This window comes from Nomascus leucogenys, chromosome 12 (genome assembly GCF_006542625.1).
Source record: "Nomascus leucogenys isolate Asia chromosome 12, Asia_NLE_v1, whole genome shotgun sequence".
NCBI classification, from domain to species: Eukaryota; Metazoa; Chordata; class Mammalia; order Primates; family Hylobatidae; genus Nomascus; species Nomascus leucogenys.
The window spans coordinates 58,873,077-58,896,153 of record NC_044392.1 but is presented as its reverse complement, the minus strand read 5'-3'; the positions used below and the strand labels follow the sequence as shown (position 1 = coordinate 58,896,153).

Here is a 23,077-nt window from a genome sequence, read left to right as displayed (position 1 = left end):
ACTTTCTAGGCAACTTTGAATTCAGAGGTAACTGCAGAATGAAGATTCCAAGTAGAGCCTGAAATGTGTAATAGGATCAGTTGACAGGAGACTGATCAGGAGATAGGAGCTTGGGTTGGCTGGCAGTGACTAGAAAAGCAAAAGCCAGTTGTCTCCCAACTGAGAACTGCTAGAGAAGTGGAAAGTTGAGGAGAGTAGTTAACAAGGAGGGTAAGAAATAGATACAGGGCCGTTTGTAGCTAAGTTCACTCTAAAGGGATAAAGAAAACATACTTGTGACATCTTTTAGGTAACACCTATTTGTATGCAGGCCATACAAACCAAGATCACGTTCACGCAGTGTGGAAAATCACAAGTGAAGCCATCGATCAACTGCATCGCTCACTTGAGTCATGTCCTGGTGAGACGGCTGTGGCAGAAGATCCCGCTGGGCTGAAGGTGAGCCAGGGAAGACTCCTGGTGCAGTCCCCTATGACAGTGCTCCAGCAGCCCCCATGAAACTGCTGGCAGAGAGACTTTCTGAGATACCTTTCCTACAGATAGATGCTTGAATGCCTTCCCTTGCAGAATCCTCTCCTTTTATGCTTAACGGTGCAAACAATAACAACAAAACTCCTTTTTCAAAAAGTCATAAAGTTACGTATTTCTATAGCAGTAAAGGATCCATTTGTTGAGTTGGTAGGTGCCACAAGAATGTGAAAGAATTGCTGCTTGTAATGAACTAGTTGGGGTGAAAATACATACACAATATACATAAAACAATTAGCAAAGGCTTTAAGGCAGAAATAAGGTGTGCCTTGTAATATACTATAAAGTAAAAAAGGGATTCAGAATAAAGGAAACAATAAAGAGTTCGTGTAGCCAGGCTCAGTGTAGCCTCTCATTAGGAATTTATGCTTGGCATTTGGTTATTACCTTTGTCAGGTCCCTTTGCTGCTACATCAGAAGCAGGCATTGGCTTGGTTACTATGGCGGGAAAGTCAGAAGCCACAAGGAGGAATTCTGGGTAAGTGTGGTATTATAAGAGTCAGCCTTTATTGAATGCTTAGGCATTGTGCTAAACCCATAGTGTTGTTTCATTTATTCCTCTCAAGAACTCTATGAGGCAGGTACTATTATTCCTCGTTTTACAGATGATAAAAGTGAAGCATGGAAGTGTTAAGCAACTTGCTCAAGAGTACACAGTTGTAGGATCAAAGATGTTGGTTGCCAGCAGTAGAAGCTGACTCTGGCTGATTAAACAGAGGAGTTTATTTTTTGGTGGCCCCCACAATCTCTAGGAGATACGGAGTGCCAGGCTTGAGGCCAATTTCAGGAGCCACGGCTAGAGCCAACACACAAACAGTAGTCTATTGCCTCCCTCTTTTTTTTTTTTTAGACGGAGTTTCACTCTTGTCACCCAGGCTGTAGTGCTGTGGTGCGATCTTGGCTCACTGCAACCTCTGCTTCCCAAGTTCAAGTGATTCTTCTGCCTCAGCCTCCCCAGTAGCTGGGATTACAGGCACGTGCCACCATGCCTGGCTAATTTTTTGTATTTTTAGTAGAGATGGAGTTTCGCCATGTTGGACAGGCTGGTCTCTAACTCCTGACCTCAGGTGCTCCACCTGCCTTGGCCTCCCAAAGTGCTGGGATTACAGACATGAGCCACTACGCCCGGCCTAAAAGTAGTCTATAAAAAGCATCACAGCTCCTTTGCTTCACCAAGTGCTAGAGGCAACCAGTGCCACCCCAAAGTCAGTTGTTTCTGTAGCCACTCTTTCCTGCAGAAAGGATTTCATAGGGAGTCTCTTTCTAAAGCTGCTTATACCTGAATTAAAGATGTTTATGAGTACATCTGATCTATAGAGCCAGGTCATATAGCCAGTGCCTTAGCTGCAACAGAAACCTGGAAGCAAGTTTTCCACTCTGCTTTGGGGACTTGTCAGGCTAAAATTTTCTAAGGTGTTCAATTTCCAGAAACCATGATAGATGTCCACTATGGCTAGTAAGTGACTGTGTCAGTGGTCCTCAAAACCACCCCCAGGTTCGATGATTTGCTAGTAAGACACAGCATATGGTCATACTCACAGTTGTGATTTATTACAGTGAAAGGATCTAGGTCAAAATCAACAAAAGGAAAAGTCACAGGGGCAGAATCCAGGGTAAACCAGGTACAAGCTTCCAGTGTCCTCCCAGTGGAGTCACATGGGATATGCTTAATTCTCCAGCAGGGAGTTGTGACAACAGGCGTTAAATGTTCCCTAGGAAGCCCATTAGAGATTTAATGCCCAAGGTTTTTATTGGGGGCTGGTTACATAGGTGGCTTCGGCTGGTTAGTTACACAGGTGGCTTCAGCCTGGTATATACCAAGTTTTCCTACTCCTAGAAGGAAAGCAGGTGTTCAACATAAACCATATTGTTTGTACAAAACAATTTAGGCAGAGTGATCAACTCTTACCTTACATCCGAGTTTCCAGAGGCAACCTTGTAAGCAGGCCTTTCAAAGGATAGCAGGCAGGCCTCTGGGCCTGCTGTGTTAATTATTTTTTAGGACAGTAGCAGAGCCACAATTTAAATCAGAGCCCATGCTCTGACATTCTACTTCTGTTATGGCAGAATGATTATTTTGAATGGGTTATAGTAGCCTCAGTGTTACAGTCTGTTAAAATGAGGATAACCGTACTCTGTAGAGTATGAATAATAAATTAGATAAGCTCAGTGATTGGTACAATGACTGTACCCAAGAAATGTTCATTTATGTCCTCTTTTGATGAATAAGTTAAGGGAATGGAAGGCTATTTTAACTCCAGGAGTGTCCTGGTACTGGTAAAGTAAGTAGTAGGATATATCTACTGGACATTTTTTACTTTTGGAGGTAACGGATCATCAAGCTGTAATAGGTATCAGTCAGCACATTCTGCAGGTAACAACATAACATAGGGACTAGAATAAGATTCAAATTGTAAGTTTTAAATTTTACAGGAGTCATAGTAAATGTCTTGGACCTAGATCTTAAAGTAAAGAGCAAGTGCTAGGGTTCCGCTGAATAAGGAAGATAAAGGAGCCATTAAGGTAGGCACAGAGTAGTGACGGAGTGGCACTGACAGCAGAGAGAACAACGGGTAAATGTCTGCCAGTGGTTTCTCCTCTTGAAGTAGGGTTGATTCTTTGCCCTAAGCAACTAACTCTTTTAATTTTGCTTTTATTTTCTAGCGGATGATATGGGCTTAGGAAAAACCTTGACAATGATTGCGCTCATCCTGACCCAGAAGAATCAAGAGAAAAAGAAAGAAAAGGAGAAAAGCACAGCTTTGACGTGGCTCTCCAAAGATGGTAGACAGAAGTGCCTTAATAGCCTGCCATTCCCTATGTCATTTGAGCCACCCAAGAGGGGAACGTTTTCAGCTAAAAAAGGACACCTTTGGTCATATTTAATTACTCTACTGGAAAACCAGTATTAGATTACTCACCTATCATATCATTTCTGATGCTGAGTATGCTAATTATAAGTGATCTTTTTTCCCTATAAATTTGCCTATAAACTAGGCAGAATTTTATGGAGAAAGCTGAGGCTCTAGACACTTAATTTAAGCATAATAATAATTCTTATTTTTTGAGACAGGGTCTCGCTCTTGCTCAGGCTGGAGTGCAGTGCATGAACACAGCTTACTGCAGCCTCAACCTCCTGGGCTCAAGCGATCCTCCCACCTCAGCCTCCCAAGTAGCTAGGACCACAAGTTTGCACCACCACACCCAGCTAATTTTTAAATTTTTTTATAGAGACAGGATCTCACCATGTTGCCTGGCTGGTCTCAAACAACTGGGCTCAAGCAATCATCCTGCCTCTGCCTTCCAAAGTGCTGGGATTATAGGTGTGAGCCACCATGCCTGGCTAATAATTATTATTTTTGTAAATATTGGGGAAATAACTACAGGGTAGATTCAAATTAATTTTTTTAAAGGAAGATCTGTCACAAATTCACATTTTAGTCACGATAGTGGAAGCTATTTTCCATGTTTCTGAAATTCTAGAAGTTCCTAGATTATAGACACTTTCTATCCTAACATATGTTTTTAAAATGTAGTAACTTTAGCCAGGCACAGTGGTATGCACCTGTAGTCCCAATTGAGGGAGGAGAGGCAGGAGAATCGCTTGAGCCTGGGAGCTTGAGGCCAAACCTGGGCAAGAAAGCAAGACACTGTCTCTTAAAAAAAAATTAAATAAAAAGTAATAACTTTATAAGTACTTTAAAGATTGAATATGTTATGTATAGACAACACTACATGTAAGTTGCCATGTATTCAAGTACAGTTCTCAGTTGCTTAGCTAGATTAAAAATCTGTGCGCCGGGCATGGTGGCTCACGCCTGTAATCCCAGCACTTTGGGAGGCTGAGGTGGGCAGATAACGAGGTCGGGAGATCGAGACCATCCTGACTAACACGGTGAAACCCCGTCTTTACTAAAAATACAAAAAATTAGCCGAGCATGGTGGCAGGCACCTGTAGTCCCAGCTACTCAGGAGGGTGAGGCAGGAGAATGGTGTGAACCTGGGAGGCAGAGTTTGCAGTGAGCCGAGATCGTGCCACTGCACTCCAGCCTGGGCGACAGAGTGAGACTCCGTCTCAAAAAAAAAAAAAAAAAAAAATGTGTGGCATCTGCTCTCAGGGCCTCTAATGAGCACTGTTGCAGCTGGGTCCTGTATCCCTTTGTGTGTAGTAGCAGCATGTGTGAGTAGCACAGGCACACACACGCAGAGATGAGGGGCCGTGGTATAAACAAACCATCACTAATTGGTTCCAAACCAATGTTTGCTTATTTTTTAAAAAAGGTTTCTGTACTTAATTTTAAGGTAGAAGTACATTAAGTTATGCTTTTCAGAAAATATAACAATACTCCATACGCCTCTATAATGAATCAACTCAAGAGGAGTTAGGAAACGATCCAGCTTTCACCTCCAGCCACTCTGTGAAAGCACATTGCTTTTTCACACTGAGGTCAGGTGCCACCCACTTTCCCCCCCTTATTTAGCCTCTTTCTGCTTGTACTTTTAGCGGAGAAAATAAGTAATCAAGTGTTTCAGTTTAAAAGATCACTTCTTCCATTTCCTATTTCACTATAGGCTCTGTATAGAAATAAAAGCAATGGTTAAACATATTAATTGAAGGAGTAAAGTCAGTCAAGAGGAAGAGGTAATGCCTTTAAGTTAAACGCCAGTCAAACACGATGACTCACGCCTGTAATCCCACTGTGGGAGGCTAAGGCAGGAGGATCACTTGAGCCTAGGAGTTCGAGACAGCCTGGGTAACACAGCAAGACCGTGTCTCCATATATTAAAAAAAAAAAAAAAAAGTTAAAAGCCATTTGGTGAATGTAACTAGGCACTGATTTTTTTCCCTTCTCAAGACTCTTCTGACTTTACTTCCCATGGAACACTAATCATCTGTCCTGCCTCCCTGATCCATCATTGGAAAAATGAGGTGGAAAAACGGGTGAACAGCAACAAACTAAGAGTCTATCTCTACCATGGGCCAAACCGGGATTCACGTGCCAGAGTGTAAGTGCAGGAATACGCAGTTGTTGGGGGCATTCAGCACCTCTGCTCAAGGGCCCATGGGCCTTTGCTCCCGTCCCTGAGATTTCACTTAATCAGGACGCGTATTTGTGAAGGCCAAAGACAGATCTTCAGTCTCGTCACCATACAGCCTTTGCCTTGTATCCTGAGGTCTACTGGTGATCTTTTGCTGTGTCCTTGTCATTGTCCTCAACGAAAGCTGCCCTGTGAGGAGGCCTGAGATGCCTGAGCTGCCAATCAGGTGGCAGCAGCATTCCCCTAGTCAAGGAGATGTGTCGCAAGGCCCTCATGGCTGCTGGAGTTCTGATTCCAGGTGTACATAGTGTGAATGGAACCAGCCCAGTTCTATAGAGCATCTTGATAGAATGCTAATGATTAGTTGCTATAGGTTGATTATATTTTTATGACTTTTTTATATATGAACCATCTAAGATGCTTTAGACTCAATAATTTAGGATGATTAGAGCTAACTATAAATTCTTGAAGAGGGATGCTCAGGAAGGAGGAAAGAAAATGCTTCCCCACATGGCAATCTTAGTCCTAGTCTCTGTCTTTTGGTTTTAAAGGAATTGTTTTCTGTTCTTAATTGTGAAGTGAAGGTCTAGGTTGAATACTGGCTGCTGTAGTCAAGGATGAGAACAAAGTTATTTCTGCTTCTAAGTAATTTCTCTACCTAGCCTCTAATTTGGATATTTTATCTCCTAAAGAACAGGGCAGCAGTCTTTCAGGAGTAAGTTGTTAGATTGGTGCCCCTCTGTCTTATGACAGGCCAGTTCTCATGACTGAGAGTTGCTTCTGCAGGCAAAAGGCATCAGGGCGGCAGTGGCAGGCCTGCAGGCCTTCCCTGCCATAGATTACTGTGAGTTGTCTGCCTTCGTTCTAAATTTTTGTTTAGAAATAAATTGAATCTCACTTGATTTGTACTTTGAGCATAACTTGTTTGGTGTTTAGAATGTACTAGTTGACCGATTAGAATCATTCTTGATTATACTTCTTTATATGATGCTAGGGTAACTTATAGACACTGCTGCCTCTCTGAATTAGGCATATCATTTTTATCAAAAGTATTTATTGAGGTTCTCTTGGGGCCGGGCATGGTGGCTCATGCCTGTAATCCTAGCACTTTGGGAGGCCGAGGCAGGCAGACCACTTAAGCTCAGGAGTTCGAGACCAGCCTAGGCAACATGGTGAAACCCATCTCTACCAAAAATACAAAAATTAGCTGGGTGTGGTGGTGTGCACTTGTAGTCCCATTTACTTGGGAGGCTGAGGTGGGAGAATCGCTTGAATCTGGAAGGTGGAGGTTGCAGTGAGCCAAGGTCACACCCCTACACTCCAGTCTGGGTGACCAGGGTAGGTTACTCACCTATTATATCATTTCTGATGCTGAGTATGCTAATTATAAGTGATAATTTTTCCCTTTTAATATAAACTTGGCTTGATCTATGATTAGCAGAATTTTACTTTATTTCAATAAATATTTTATTTTATTATTTTATTTACTTTTGAGACAGGATAGAGTGAGACCCTACTTTGTCGCAAAAAATAAAGTTTTTATTGAAGTTCTCACAATATTAAGCTTTACTGGAGAAAGATTTGTGTTTCTCATTAAGAATCTTTATATGTAACGAGTATAAGCAAGATACACTGAACGCTTACAGCATGTATTTTTATATCCTAATGTCAAACTAGATCAGTGAATTTTCACAAATCCATTGTAGAGTGGTGGGAAGAAAGCACCACTGATACAAGCTGAAGAGTGTTTTGAGGGTATCTTTCTTCCCTGGGACTTTGGTGTCATCCATCTCAAATCATTATTAAATGTTAATTCCCAACTCTGTCCTACTTTCTGTTCTGGCCAGATCATATCAAGTATTATATTATCCCAGCCAGAGAATTTTCTTTCTGACTCACTGGATGGTAAGAGGGAGGCTGTGGTAGCTATAGTGAGCAGACAGTAAATGATCAGAGGTAAGAGATAGGGAAACCAAGTGGGTAAAATTTACCTCCAAAAGTGTGTGTGTGTGTGTGTGTGTGTGTGTGCATGTGTGTAAGAACACAAGTTAATGAGTTCTGCTGTTTGTCCTTCCATTTGTAGGCATTTTTATTGAAAGATCAACTCTACCTCTCTCATTGTCCCTCTATAGTGGGACCATTTATTGATTTCTTTGTTATGTCTATGCAGCCTCTCTACATACGACATTGTGATCACTACCTATAGCCTCGTGGCCAAGGAGATTCCCACAAACAAGCAAGAGGCAGAGATCCCAGGTGCAAACCTCAGTGTGGAGGTGAGGCTGGGGGGCAGCCAGGGAAGTGGAGTTGGAGCCACAGATGGTTTAATGGGAGTCTTTCTCAGCCTCCACGATAGCAAGAGGACCTCCCTGGAGGTCAGGAATGCTGTAAATGATCCACATGTGGAAAGGAATTGTTCTTTCCTCTATCCCATCACCCTTATTCCAGACAACCACCTCAGTGATAAAGATCAAACTATGCCACAGGATTCAGCTGCCTTTTAGAACGAAAGATGACTACATTGTATTTGTGGGGGTAATAATCACCTGAATATATAAAAGCCTTACTTGTTGCTATTTTTATTTTAGAGTATTTGGGGTATATACTCATGATATTTTTAATATTTATTGTGCAGACTACTATTTTACTACTAGTATTTTGATTTTAAGCCATCATTCCCTGCCTCCCTTTATTTCCCGGAAAAAAAGGGTTGCAAATAATAAGGCCAGAGGCTAAGTGACAATTGTGAATACTTGATGGCCTTCTAGGGGGTCCAGGGCAGCCTCAGTTATGGGATGTAGAGGCTTTATCATGTAATTATACTCTGAAAATACAGTATCATCCCAAGAACTCATTTTTCCATATGTTATCCTTTTCGCCCAACAGGATATTCACAGGTTTCTGTATTTGGAGAGATCTCTAGAACATTTCTCCAGCTTATAACCAACTCTGACTTACAGATGATGAACTTTTCAGATTCCTCCCTGGTTTTCCATTGCTTTTGGGATAAACCCTAAATTTCTTTTCATGAGGTATTAGGCTTTATTTATTTATTTATTTGAGGCAGAGTCTCACTCTGTCGCCCAGGATGGAGTGCATGGTGCAATCTTGGCTCACTGCAACCTCTGCATCCCAGGTTCAAGCGATTCTCCTGCCACAGCTTCCCAAGTAGCTGGGATAACAGGTGCCCGCCACTATGCTCGGCTAATTTTTTGTATTTTTAGTAGAGATGGGGTTTCGCCATGTTGGCCAGGCTGGTCTCGAACTTCTGACCTCAAGTGATCCACCCGCCTCGGCCTCCCAAAGTGCTGGGATTATAGGCATGAGCCACCATGCCCGGCCATATTAGGCTCTTTATGATCTTGCCCTACCTATATGTCGCTCATCTCTTGATGACACCCTGCCCCTCCCTGGGGCACCTCGTGCTCAGTCATACCAATGGATCTGTAGTTCCCGCCATGCTCTGTCACAGTGTTGTGTCTGTTCTCCTTCCGAATGAAACGCTTTGCCTCCACTCCTTCTCCCAGGTTAATTTTTTTAAACCTGCTTCAAGAATCTTTTCTGGACCACTCCCTTCCCACCTTCCCCCGGTGTGGTTGAATGCCTCTGCCAGCACCTTGTGCTTACATAAGTTGTAGCACTTCGTTTCTTCAGCAGACATTGAGTATCCGCTATGGGTCAGGTGCTGTTTCGTCAAGAGCAGCCAGATTCCCACTTCAGGTATTGAATTAGCCAGTGGGACTTACTATATCTATATCGTATTGTAATTATCTTTACATTTGTTTTTCTCCCCTGCTAGATTTTGAGCTCTTCAGGGTAGGAACTCTTTTTTATATCTGGTTTAACATCTCACATCTAAAAGTAGACTTTTGAAAAATTGTTAGTAAATTTAGTAAAATTTAGTAAATGTTTTATTGAGTGAGTGAATTTGCAGGTTCAGTGCCTGGTGTAGTCATGATCTACAGCCATTGCTTGTGTGGATTTAAAGAGTAAAAGAAAACTTGGCCGGGCACGGTGGCTCACGCCTGTAATCCCAGCACTTTGGGAGGCCAAGGCGGGCGGATCACGAGGTCAAGAGATGGAGACCATCCTGGCTAACACGGTGAAACCCCGTCTCTACTAAAAATACAAAAAATTAGCCAGGCGTGGTGGCGGACGCCTGTGGTCCCGGCTGCTCGGGAGGCTGAAGCAGGAGAATGGCGTGAACCCGGGAGGCGGAGCTTGCAGTGAGCCGAGATCACACCACTGCACTCCAGCCTGGGCCACAGAGCGAGACTCTGTCTCAAAAAAAAAAAAGACAACTCAAATTTGAAAACATTTTACCTTAGACATCTTATGTTCAAAGACTGAGACTCTCAAATAACTTATTTATTTGAACCAGTTGAGACGTTTTACTCTTGGGTTTAATTCTTATTTCAGTGTACCTTAGCTAAGCATATTTAAAGGTAAAGGTGGGTCCTCCATACTTGCCTGCTATTTCCCCTTGTGTCCTTGAGGACATGTACATTTTCCCATACTGTGGCTGGATTTCACTTGTGATTCTTCCAGGGCACCTCAACACCTTTGCTTCGAATAGCCTGGGCTCGAATCATATTGGATGAAGCTCACAATGTTAAGAATCCCCGTGTGCAGACGTCCATAGCTGTGTGTAAGCTACAAGCCTGTGCCCGTTGGGCTGTCACTGGAACCCCCATTCAAAACAACTTATTGGATATGTATTCACTGCTGAAGTGAGTAACTTCTTGTAACTGTGTAAATATGAACCCTGTCTGTATCCCTTCATCATTATTTCATGTCTCATAATAAGGCCTTAGTATATGCCAAATTATCTTGTTTAGGAGATGGCAAGCCTATCAACCTTTAAAGGACAAAATAAATATTTATGAGAAAATAGCTGTTGATTGGTTGATATAGGACTTTGATTACATTCAGCCCTTATATATATGCAAAAATATAGACAGCTTGAATTAAATTATTCTTAAGTCCAGTGAATGTTTTCGGCTACTTCTGCTTTAAAACATATTGTCTAGGGCTAGCACTACAATTTATTTGAAGCAAACAAAAAAGAATGCTGATTTTAAAATATTTCTATTTGGCTAAGTGCAGTGGGTCATACCTGTAATCTCCACACTTTGGAAGGCTGATGTGGGAGGATTGCTTGAAGCCAGGAGTTCAAGATTAGCCAGGGGAGTAAAGTGAGACCCCACCTCTACAAAAAATTTAAAAATTAGCCAGGCACAGGGGTGTGCACCTGTGGTCCCAGCTGCTCAAGAGGCTGAGGCAGGAGGATCGCTTGAGCCCAGGAGTTCAAGGCTGCAGTGAGCTATCATTATGCCACTGCACTCCAGCCTGGGTGACAGAGCGAGATCTCAGTCTCTATAGAAAAAAATTAAAAATAAAATACTTATTTTTATTCGAGTCAGCCATAAGAGGATGTGAAATTTCTTTCTTAGCTCCTATAGCTTTAGGAACAAATTCTAGCTGTTGGTTATATGTCTTGTTGTGACAGCGTAGGCATTGTTAATAGGAAAACTCAGATTTTTATAATGTGGTTTTGTTATTGACTTACGTCCTTTTGATCTGTCCAGTAAAGGTTTGCTATGAAATTCACTTTTAAAAGTGATTGGATGACAGGTGTAACAGAAAATCTGATTTGTTTTTCATCTTATATCATACTTTGAACCTTTATTCCATTCTCCCTGACTTTTCCTTCCCTACTCTGTGCCCTTCTTCCTCAACAAAAAAGGTTTCTCCGTTGCTCTCCATTTGATGAGTTCAATCTGTGGAGGAGTCAGGTTGACAATGGCTCAAAGAAAGGAGGAGAACGGTTAAGTATTTTAACCAAGAGCCTTTTGCTGAGGAGAACAAAAGACCAGCTGGACTCTACTGGCAGACCTTTGGTAATCAAGTTTGTACCTGTCCTTGGGGTAGGCCAGGGAAGGAACATGACTGTGTCCTTGTCTTGGGTTGAACAGCCATCTGCCTTGCTTCAGGAGCCTCTGAGTCTCCCATCCTCCTGTGAGGAGGCCCCAGGGTTGCAGTTCCATGCCTAGTGTCATAGCAATCCAGTTGTACTATATGTCGAAGCAGTCCTGTGTTTAAGAAAGGGTGGAAGCTGCATTCCAGGGGTTGACTAGATCTGCAGTGTCAGTGTGGGGAATTTGTTCTGTAATAGGCAGTTAATTTGTATAGCTTCATGCCAGCTTTTTTTTTTATTCTTCCAGGTGATACTGCCCCAGCGTAAATTTCAGTTGCATCATTTAAAGCTTTCTGAAGATGAAGAGACTGTTTACAATGTGTCTTTTGCAAGATCAAGGTGTGTGTATTAAAGAAGCACCTTCTCACACACATTGTTTTATTCCTGTCTTTTCTTGGGAGTGAGGTGAAGGTCAAATTTCCACAAACTTTATGGCATTATTGATTAGTTGGATGTCTGTATTCCCTTTTTTTACTCCGTTTTTCTCCTCCCCTCCCCAGCTTACCTCTGTCTCATACACACATGGAAGGCAAAATTTTGAACCTACTCTTCATTGGCTTCCTTGCATAGAAGTCATAGGATTTGGTCACCATATACTGAATCTGTCTGGTTCTCATGGGGCTGTACTGAATAATGATATCTCTTTGACATTTGACCTGTCATCCAGCATCTCACTGGAACTTTAAAAGGATGACTTTGTAATCCTTTTGTCATCTGTTCTTTGCACTGTCTCTTGAACTCTTATCTTTCCCTGAATTCCAGATTTACTGTCTCCTATTTGGTACCTCTCATTTACATTTCTACTGTAAATATATTTTTTCTTCTTTTACACCTTATATTTATTAGCTTATTTTTAAAAAGATTTTTTTTTAAAATAACTATTTCTCTTGCATTACCTTTGGCCATTGCTTCTTATGAGCTTGGTATCATTTAAGAAGTCCACTTCTATAATTTGTCAAGATCCCACTCCAGGCACAGTTAAGCAGGTCTCAGTGACCATTATACATGCATTTTTTTTTCTTTTTAATCTGAGGCAGGTCAGCTCTGCAATCCTATCTAAAAAGACATGAAAGTAGAGGCAACCAGTCTGGAAGAAGCCCTAATAATCCATTCAGTAGAGGTAAGCTGTAGGACTCTCATAAATACATATGACTGATGAAAATGGGGATTTGGATTCAGTAAAACACAGACATGTGAGGTTATGAATCCTTGGTATCAGAGATTTGACCTAACTAAGACCCTCCAACCAGAGTAAAATCTACTGATCTGTGAACACGAGATCTGGTGTTTATTTAACTTCTTTTTAATTGTTTCCTGAATCTGCTTTATTAAAATGCAGGTAGTTCTATAAGGAAAAACCGATATTTCATTTGGCCTAATTGGCACAGAAGTGAGTTATAACTATATTATTGAGTCTGAGATCAAACATGGTTAAAGTAGCCCCATGTAGTTCCTGGCTGTCTCCATATTTCTCTTTTAAATCCTGTACCATCCTTGGCTTGTCTTCCCTCTTGGAAGTGGCACTGGAGTTTGGGTCTGAGGAGCCTAGACACTCGGAGGCAGCAGACTCGCCGAGATCCAGTACCGTCCACATATTGTCCCAGTTGCTGAGACTCCGCCAGTGTTGCTGTCATCTTTCTTTACTGAAGTCGGTAAGAAAAGCCCTCTGCCTGCTGTCATATAGTGCTCCAGAGGGGCCACCCGAGAAGTCAATTTCACTCTCCTCTGACTGGGATCCAGTCTGCTTGATCAAAGGAAATGCTGTTTTGGTTTTTCAATTTTTGTTTTTCGGTGGGTTGGAGAAAAGGGGGCTTATTTATTTTGCTTTATTTCATATTAATCTTGATCATTCCTATGGCATCAAGAATAGTGTATTTCTATTGTTTATTTTGTTTTAGATTAACTGTTTAAGAAAAGAAATGATATTTTGTTTAAAAAGAAGCCATTTCTGAATGCTCTGGTACTTCAGAATGTCGTAAAGCTAATTTAAGTCTTGGGGTTTTCTGCTTTCAGGCAGTATTGGGGTTTTGGGTTCCAGGTACAAAAACTCAGATAGTTATACAGACTGAAAAGTTGCCTCTACATTGGATAGAGGCACATCCAAAATTCAGAGGAGTATTTTATTCATTTCAGGAGCTGTAATAATATATTCTGATTATCAACATCTCAATTATATTCTAGCTTAGAAAAATAGAATGATTATGTCATCTGCCTGGCAAGTCTTTAAAAAGTTCCATCATTTGGTTTATCTTTAATCTGGTGAAAAATCTTGCAAGATCACACTTTAATCAAGGTGTCTTGAGGAGTTACTGATGACAAATTACAAGACATTTTGCTCTGTGAAGTGTTAAACAATCAAAACATCATCAATAAGTAACAAGGTTTGCTGCCATGACTCCCAGCTGCTCTTGTCCTTTTTTATCTGTTCAGGCCCTGGATCCAATGGAACTGAAGGGTGAAGGTCTCATCCTTTCCCTGGAAGAACAGCTCAGTGCTTTGACCTTGTCAGAACTCCGTGACTCAGAGCCATCTTCCACTGTTTCCCTTAACGGCACCTTCTTCAAGATGGAGCTTTTTGAAGACACACGAGAGAGCACCAAGGTACTTTTTTGTCTCCTCTGTAGTAGTAGAGAGACTTCGATTCCTCACACATTTTCCTGTGTGACAGCACCTCATTTGTCCAAGTGGGAACAGCTATTTGCCAGCAGAGCTAGAGCCATTAAATTCTAGCTGATCAGATTCTCCCTCCAGTCTTAAAGCTTCATTTATTTCACAGATAACACTAAAGCCTTACTACATAGGGGGCTTTTCAGAGAGTAATCAGGGACAGCCCCAGCATTGCACTGAAGCGGGTTTTCTGTCATGGGTCACTGGGGAGCTTGCCAGGTTTGTGCTAGGGACGGGGCCTATGCAAGTGAGCAATTTGTTTAGAGAAAGCTTAAAAGGAAAACAAGGGCTTGACTCTAGAGACTGTGTCATACATGTGAGCGCCAGTTGCTCTGACTTTGAAAGGCTTCCACATGTGAGTAGTGTTTCCTACATAGCCTTCTGTTTTCATTAGTCATTCTGCTCTGTTTTCGTCAGAGCTTTTTAAGGCAGAAACATTCTGCTGGAGGAAGGCTGAGATATGCCGTAACCTGAGTCCTGCCTGTCTGCTGGCTCGGAATCTGCTTCATCATCCTGCCTGTCTTGAAAGTGGGGCTTGTTTCTCTCTTAGCATCTCAAGCTGCTATTCTTGGGCTCAACCTCTCTTCAAAGGCTTTTTTTGAAAAAGTATATTAATAACTAGAAAGGAGGTCACTTCCAGGGGAATGGCATTATTTTTTAAAAGGAATGCTGCCTTTTAATTAAAATTTTAAAACATTTACCTGGGTCTTTACCACTGATAGCTGAGAGAAACATAAGAAGAGCATCCCATGTGGCCAGAACACACATGCTAGCGCCTTCAGAGTGAGCTATTGGGCTAAAACTTAAATTCCTAATCATTTGTGTTCCTTGTTTAATTAAATGCAGGTAATATTTATTCACAAGTTTTGTTAACATATGTCCATAAATAGTTCAAACCACGTAAGGTTGTTTCAAGTAGGGAAGGAGGCTTCTTACTGGAATTTGACCCCGGCTCATGGGCCATAAATCCAGCCCTCCTGCTGCAGTTTTCTCAAAGCACCATGGCCAGCTTTTTCATGTGGGAGTTACAGCGCCTTCCACAATCTCAAGTTGCCAAGACACCAGGCACATCAGTGTCTCTGTTCTATTGTTAACTAAATAACAGATGTACCTGCTTTTCTGTCTGCTAATTTGAATGGTACAGTTCTGTGACTCACTTCCTGCCTAGGCACCAGAATGTTTGTTAAGACTGGAAAGCAGCCCCATGTGGTGACCACTGTAACGACATCCTAGAATGTGGGAGCTCAGGGTACCTCAGAATTTATCTGGCCTAAGTCCTTCTTTTCACTGATGAGGAATCTGAGTCCCAAAGTGGTTCAGCCATATGAGGACAGAGGAAGAACTTCTGTATATTTGTCTCCCAATTGACTTACAGCCCAGTTTTCTTCCTTCTCCAGCATTCTGGGGGTGAACTCTGGGACCCTTAGAGGCTCTTGAAAGGTTTTTCACATGAGCAGCTGGGAAGAATGAGCCCAGCTGCACTCCAAAGTCATGCCCCACGTGTTCTTACTGACAGCTTCCCTGTGGACTCAAGTGCACCCTAAGGGTTCTTGGGGAATACCCAGGGATCCTGGTCGGAAGCTTTAACAATTGTTCCTCCATCTGGACAGGTCCTTTTCAACAACATTTGGAGCAGGCCATAAAGTGGGTAAAGTTCTTTCACTTTCTTCTTCAGCAAACATTAGGAGAGTACCTTCTCTGTATTGGCCATGTGTGTACTCACGGTCCCTCACACATGGCCGAAACAGAGAAGCTACTTTCCTAATATTTGCCTCCTTGGAGTGTCTCAAGTCCTGGAAGCAAGAGATAATAAGCAATTAATATATAGTATGACAAGGACCATGATAATAGAAACAAAAGGTGCTATGATAGTATGTGAGCAGTAGGCACCTAACTCGTACTTTGGGGGTTGGGAGGACCTCCAAGAAGAAGTGACATTAAGCTGACACAAAAGGGTGTTCTAGGCAGAGGGAACAGAAAATGGACAAGATAGCCAAAGTGTGATTTATGGGAAGAATTTTGGGGTGATGCTGTGTCGTTTGAGGAGGGCATAGTGAGAAACGAACCCAGAGAAGCAGAGGCTGGAACAGCAAGGATCTGGCAAGCTGCCTTAAGGAGCTTGGCCTTTATCCTCAGTGGGAAGCTATGGAAGGGCTTTAGCCAGAGGAGTGAAGTGACAAACTCACATTTTAGAAAGAGCTTTCTGGCTGCAGAGAGGAGGGTGGAACAGAGACAGGTGAGGCCAGAGCACAGACGCCATCTAGGAGACTGCTTCGCATGGCAGGTGAGAGGAGATGGAGAAAAGTGAATTGCTTAAACATACAATGTTGATGTAATCTTTTCCCAGATTTCATCTCTGCTGGCAGAATTGGAGGCAATTCAAAGAAATTCAGCATCCCAAAAGAGGTAACTGCATTTTCTCATTATCCAAGTATTGGTCATAATTATGTGAGAAAATTTGATATTGCCAAGAGTTATAAATCAAGGACTGTGAGTCATGCTCAGCAGAAAGCACTGAGGTTATAGCACACATTCCCTGTGATTTCTAATTAAAATATTTGTGGTACAAATTGAAAAGGACATCCCTAGGGGATCAGGATAAGCTAAGCATCTGAAAAAGTGTTTAAAAGTCGAGAAGCATATAAAGAAAAGCAAGGGAGTGAGGAGGCTCCAGCAGTGCTGATAATGTTCTTCTTAAGCTGAGTACTTGGATACAAGGACTCATTTGTTATACCTGACATATGTGCTATACACCTGCATTTGTATATATTAAATAATTCAATATAAAAATTTAGAACTCTAAGACAGCGTGGGGGCAGGGAGGAGCCTGTTGTTCTGGCTGCCACAGGAAGGGTGGCCAGTGTCCCTTTTGTGCAGGACCACAGATTTCTGGATGAGCACTAGGCCCCCAAATAAAAGAAGGCTGGAGTCATCACTTTACTCTAGCTACCACTTTTTTCTGACTTCATTTGGCACTAAATAAATTGTAGAAAGGATCTAGAAATAACTGGAAGCATTATAATCTTCAGACATGACCTAAATGTGTACCTTCTCCCTTAGGTAGCAGAAGGCCTTTCCTTGTCAACATTTGATAGCTAATCTTAAGAATGATGGGGGCATTAAAGTCCTGCAGATGAGTCTGTTTAATCTATGTTAGGGTATTTTTTATTTTATTCTTCTTTCCAGTGTCATTGTCTCTCAGTGGACCAACATGCTGAAAGTTGTAGCATTGCACCTGAAGAAGCATGGACTGACTTATGCCACCATCGATGGCTCTGTCAACCCCAAGCAGAGAATGGACTTGGTAGAGGCATTTAACCACTCCAGAGGCCCTCAGGTACAAGCTGGTCACATCAGAGCTGCATAATTAACTGTTCCGAGTTATACAAAGAGAATTCTTTTTGTTGGTTTGGTTTTTGTTTTTGTTTTTTTGAGATGGAGTTTTGCTCTTGTTGCCCAGGATGGACTGCAATAGTGCTATCTCGGCTCACCGCAACCGCCGCCTCCCGGGTTCAAGAGATTCTCCTGCCTCAGTCTCTCAAGTAGCTGGGATTACAGGCTCCTGCCACCAAGCCTGGCTAATTTTTGTATTTTTAGTAGAGACGAGGTTTCACCATGTTGGCCAGGCTGGTCTTGAACTCCTGACCTCAGGTGATCCACCTGCCTTGGCCTCCCAAAGTGCTGGGATTACAGGCGTGAGCCACCGTGCCTAGCCATACAAAGAGAATTCTGATACGGCAACTTAAAAATATTTATAGCCTTGATTCCTCCAAGTGTTTAGAATTTATTAGACATGTATTGGGATACTTTTAAAGAGCGCAAATATTCTAAAAAGAATAAAATATGAGGACTAAAAGGAGATTAAGAGAAGATCTGGTTAGGTTAAGGGGAATCTTTGTAGAGGAGGCAAGCTTTGAAGGATAGGTGGGGTTTTGGTATGAAGAAATATGGAAGGAAATGAAAGAACACAGGCATCTAATTATAGATAATAAGGATTTGGAAAGCATTAGTAGAATGATAGGCAGGAGAATTATTGTAGCAATGGAGGGGTAGGGACTGATGAAATAAACATAATCTGGATAATTGAAAGTTTATTGAGCTGACCATCCCCAGGGTTGTAAATTACAGTATTTATATATTTTGGCAAGCACTCAGTTAATTTTTTGAGGTTGACTCACACACACACAAAATGTGATGTGAGAATTTTCTCAAAAGTGAGACATGGGAGATAGCATTATAATGTTAAAAAAAAAAACAGTTTATAACAGCAGAAGGAAATTTGATAGGAACACAGTGCTTATCTATATTGATCGTGGACTTAAACCTGAGACCGAGATGTGTTACGAGACCAAGTCTGTTTAAAGTTAATGTCGTGTTTCCTTTTGAAGGTAATGCTCATCTCTCTCTTGGCCGGAGGTGTTGGTCTAAACCTGACTGGAGGAAATCACCTCTTTCTTTTGGACATGCACTGGTAATGATTCTGGATTTGTCCTGGGTTGTCACAGCACAGCAAGGAGGCCAGTGGGCTACAGGGGCAGCAAGAACTGACTTCTTATGTTGACTGCTGTGTTCATATTGCGGAGATGCCTTGCTTTGTATATGTCTATAGATACAGATCTAAGCAGGATATAGGGCTAGCTAACTCCCCTGAATTCCTGAGCTAGCAAGCCTTCAAATGACTACTGAAAATAGTTCATTCACGTTATTGTTAATCTAACATCTGTTTCCATGGAAACGGGGAGCATAGCTTTTCCTCATGGCTAAGAGTTAACCTTGCTCAGTTTTACCTCTTCTCCAGAATACTGTATTCCAGACATACTTGTTGGGGTCCACGGAAATTTCAACCTTTGAAAAGAGGCAGAAGCATTACTCCAAAAAGAAAAGGAATAGGGATTTTCTAATTATGTTAGAAATACACTTAATACCTCACCCTTGGATTCATTGTAGGTAGTGTTAATACCAGGAGTACAACCACACCTTTCGTGGCTACAAAATGAATGAGTTAGTGTATTGCTAACAGAAAATATCATAATCAGTACCAGTTTCTGGTTTTCCAGTTATGCCAATCAAGGATTGCTGCACCAGGCACTGTTGCTGGGGATTGTCGTTGGTCCAATTCTCCAGACAGCCCAGATTGGTACAAATAGGTCAACCTGTTATCATCTTCCAGGAGAATGGGTTTAGTTCTTACTTGGGACTCCTCTATACACATGAGTGAGGAAAGCATACTAGGAATCATGCTTTTTTTTTTTTTTCTGAGATAGAGAAATGTTATCCAAGATTTTAAAGAGGTAAGATGAGAAACTAATTTGGAGTTACAATGGGAATCAGTAAAGAAGCAAACAAATTAAGTCTGCTTAATCGAATCACAGAATATTAAAGTTGAAAAAGGTAGCTAGTCAAGATCATTAGCTGGCCCTTCAATTTCCAAGTAGCAATCTGAAGCCTAGAGGACTGAGGTTAAATAACCTGCCCAAGGACATCTAGTTACCTAGAGACCAGACCTGAGTTTTGGTTTCACCTCTGTTACTTAGAGTTGTCAACTGATGATAGTGCTAAGAGCTATTATTAACACTCTGACCCTAGTTTCTCACTAGAAACTAGGCAAGAAGGTATCTGGCACCAGCTTGTCTTAGGCCAGTATAGCCTAGGACAGGGGTCGACAGATTTTTTTTCTTTGAGGCTTTTCAGGCCACATAGTTCTCTGTCACATGATGTGTGTGTTTTGTTTTGCTTTGCTTTCTTTTCTTAAATCCCTTTAAAACTGTAACAATAATTTTTAGTTACAAAAACAAGCTGTGGGCTGGATTCGGCCCATGGTCCATAGTTTGCCACTTCTGATCTAGTGTGTCAGTTCCTTTGAGCTTTAGCTGTCTTCTAACAGGAATCCATCACTTGAAGATCAAGCTTGTGACCGAATTTACCGAGTAGGGCAGCAGAAAGATGTTGTCATACACAGGTAAGTAATGGTCCCCAGGACCCAGGACCCTTCTCAACTTGTACTTTGTGAAAGTCTTTCTTTCTTAGGTAGTGTTTTCGTAGAATTTAAAGTATTTGGTGATGACTTTACTGATGATGCCCCTGAGGCATACCCTCAGGCAAACCACAGTCAGGAAAAAAACGAGCAATTTGGGGTAAGCTTGAAGTTGGTCACTGCAAAAGAAGAGCAAATTTGTGTATATGGTGAGGGCAGTCCATGAAAGGACGCTCCTCTCTTTTATTTTTCTTTTTAACTTTTATTTTGACATAATTTCAGACACACAGAAAAGGTACAAGAATAGTACCAAAAAGTTGCCATATATTGTGTGTGCATGTGGGTAGAAACATTTTTCTGGACCACGTGAGAACAAGTTGTAGACCTGATGCTCCTTTGTCCCTAAGTACTTAAGTGTACATTTCTTAAAATTAAGGGAATTCTCTTACATAACCCCAATAAAATTATCAAAATCAGGTTATTAAAATTAATAAAACACTATTATCTGATCTACAGGTCTTTTCAATCTCACTTGTCCCAGTGACGTCCTTCACAGTAAAAAAGAATCCCAGATCCTGGTAGCACGCAGTTTTCATTAAGTTTGTCTCCTTTGATCTGGAACAGTACCCAGTCTTTGTGTTTTATGACATTGACATTTTGATGAGCATGAGCCAGTTATTTTGCAAAATGTCCTCTGTTTTGGACCCCCTTGTCTTTAAAAACAACAAAACCTGCCTTAATGCTGCCAATCCCCTCTCACGATGGCCCTGTTTTTCGCCTTCCTTTTCATGACCAGGTTTCCTGAAGAATTAGGAATCACTGCCTATCTTTACTTGATTACTTCCCATTCATTCCTCAGCCTTTACAAACTGGCTTTTACTCCTGTTGCTGCACTGAAATTGCTCTTGTTAAGGGGCACCAATGACTTCCAGACTTTGCTAAATATAGTGATTATGATAGTTTTCCTATGCTCTCTTCTCGCTCATTCTGTACATTCCTTCCTTTACAAATTCTGTGCACTCCATTGAGTCCAAAATCTGTATCTTTAGTTCCAAGGTCTCCTCAACTTCAGACCTGACTATCGCAGTCCCTGCTAAATATCTGAATCCGAGTGTCCACATACTCATCTGTTATTCCTTCTTTTATTCATTGTTCATTTGGGCATTCAGCCCATAAAACATACTTTTGAGCACCCACTATGTAGCAAGTATAATTACATGTTTCAGGTACTCAAATGTTACAAATTGAAATTGATTTTCTCTTCCTATTACCTCAAATCTGCTATTCTTCTGTAGTCATTGTCTTTGTGAATAGTATCACTCTTTATCTAATTATCTAGCCAGAACTAGACTCCTACCTTTCTCACTTTTCCACGTACCAAGTCCTTTAGTTATATTTTCTAAATGCTTCTGATAACCATTTCTTCCTTCCCACGCCCACTGCCAAGTCCCCCCTTCCCACTCTGCTGAATCCTGTTCTCTCCATCACCACCGAAGGGCTCTTCCTAGCTAATCGGTCTGATTATGTCATCCACTTCTCATATTCTTCAGTAGCTCTCACCTCCTGCAGGATCAAATCAAAATGTCTTAGCATGACATGCACCACCACCCGTGATCTGGCCCTGCCAGCCTCTTGAGCTTTTGCCATTGCGGACAACGTGGTCAATGTGAACTTCCTCCAATACACCATGCTCTGAAACTCAGCCGTGGTTTTGCACGTGTTCCCATTCCTGGGGGTGCTCTCCTCACTGCTGTCTCTGGCAAACCCTTGCCTAACATACAAGTCTCATATTAAGAGTTAACTGTTTAATAGAGCCCTCCCTGACTACTCTGGACACATTTCCTTTTCCTCCTTTTGCACACGGCACATACTTCCATTATAGCACTTACCGGGTCATATTATTATTGTTATTTTCATATTTGTCTCGCTTTTGTTCTGCTTCAGAGCAAGACCATATTCATCTCTCCATCCCCACACCTAGCATAGTGTAGTGAGTGCTTAATCAATACTTTTGAATGAGTGAGTGAATGACAACAGTGCCATTTACTTGGTTTGAAAACCCTGTTTTTAGTGTGAATTCACTAAGAAATAGATACTCTACTTAAACTAGCAGAAATTTGATAATCTTTGAGGCCTTATGGACTTACCAAGGTAGAACTTTTTGGGTAGAAGCTGGATCTCTATACTTTCTTGGATTGGGATATCTTTTGCTTATTTTGAATTTTTTTCAATTACCTTAGCTTCAGAAGTATTAAAATGTCAATGTGGGTCACATCCTTTCAAAGGGACATACATCTAGTCAAGGTTGTTTGGATTCCTCAAACAGGGTTCTTAACTGGACCTAAGAAGCCTTAAAGGAAGAAATCTCATTAAAAACGAAAGCATAATAAAAGTTTGAATGTATTATTAGATGTGCTGCTTTGGGTTTTTGATAGTTTGCTTACTTTTTGTTTTTGTTTTTTAGATTTGTTTGTGAGGGAACAGTAGAAGAAAAGATCTTACAGCTCCAAGAAAAAAAGAAAGATTTGGCCAAACAAGTTCTATCAGGGTCTGGAGAATCTGTCACCAAGCTCACCTTGGCTGACCTCAGAGTCCTTTTTGGCATCTAACCTCCTGTGGATAAGGGCTCAGAATAGCACCATTGCTGGTTTGTATTAGGATCTGGGAATAACAACCTAACCATGAGCCTTGCACTCTGTTCTTTGCATTTTAATTTCACCGTCAAGCCTTTCACCTTCCTCAAAATGAGGCATAGTCTTATCCCCAGAATTGAGGAGGGGTTATGTTACCAATTAAGTTAACCAATTATGTTAATTTATTTAATGAGTGGTATGGAAACCAATTGATTTTTTTAGGTAAAAGAATGTTTTAGAGTTGGATGATTTTGGAAA

At 41.5% G+C, this 23,077-nt stretch overlaps 1 protein-coding gene across 1 annotated transcript in view; it reads left to right on the top strand.

Moving 5' to 3' along the window:
• TTF2 (transcription termination factor 2) overlaps positions 1-22,877 on the top strand; it is a 40,313-nt gene extending 17,436 nt beyond the window's left edge. The window contains exons 8-23 of the mRNA XM_003268046.4: positions 311-438; positions 925-1,006; positions 3,193-3,312; positions 5,385-5,535; positions 7,739-7,844; positions 10,117-10,298; positions 11,315-11,468; positions 11,793-11,884; positions 12,583-12,665; positions 13,064-13,197; positions 13,976-14,146; positions 16,560-16,618; positions 17,399-17,549; positions 18,601-18,683; positions 20,097-20,171; positions 22,651-22,877. Of these exons, the coding sequence (XP_003268094.1) occupies positions 311-438; positions 925-1,006; positions 3,193-3,312; positions 5,385-5,535; positions 7,739-7,844; positions 10,117-10,298; positions 11,315-11,468; positions 11,793-11,884; positions 12,583-12,665; positions 13,064-13,197; positions 13,976-14,146; positions 16,560-16,618; positions 17,399-17,549; positions 18,601-18,683; positions 20,097-20,171; positions 22,651-22,795 (1,916 nt within the window). The 3' untranslated portion in view covers positions 22,796-22,877. The remainder of the gene's footprint in view (positions 1-310; positions 439-924; positions 1,007-3,192; positions 3,313-5,384; positions 5,536-7,738; positions 7,845-10,116; positions 10,299-11,314; positions 11,469-11,792; positions 11,885-12,582; positions 12,666-13,063; positions 13,198-13,975; positions 14,147-16,559; positions 16,619-17,398; positions 17,550-18,600; positions 18,684-20,096; positions 20,172-22,650) is intronic.
• The last annotated feature ends 200 nt before the right edge of the window (positions 22,878-23,077 follow it).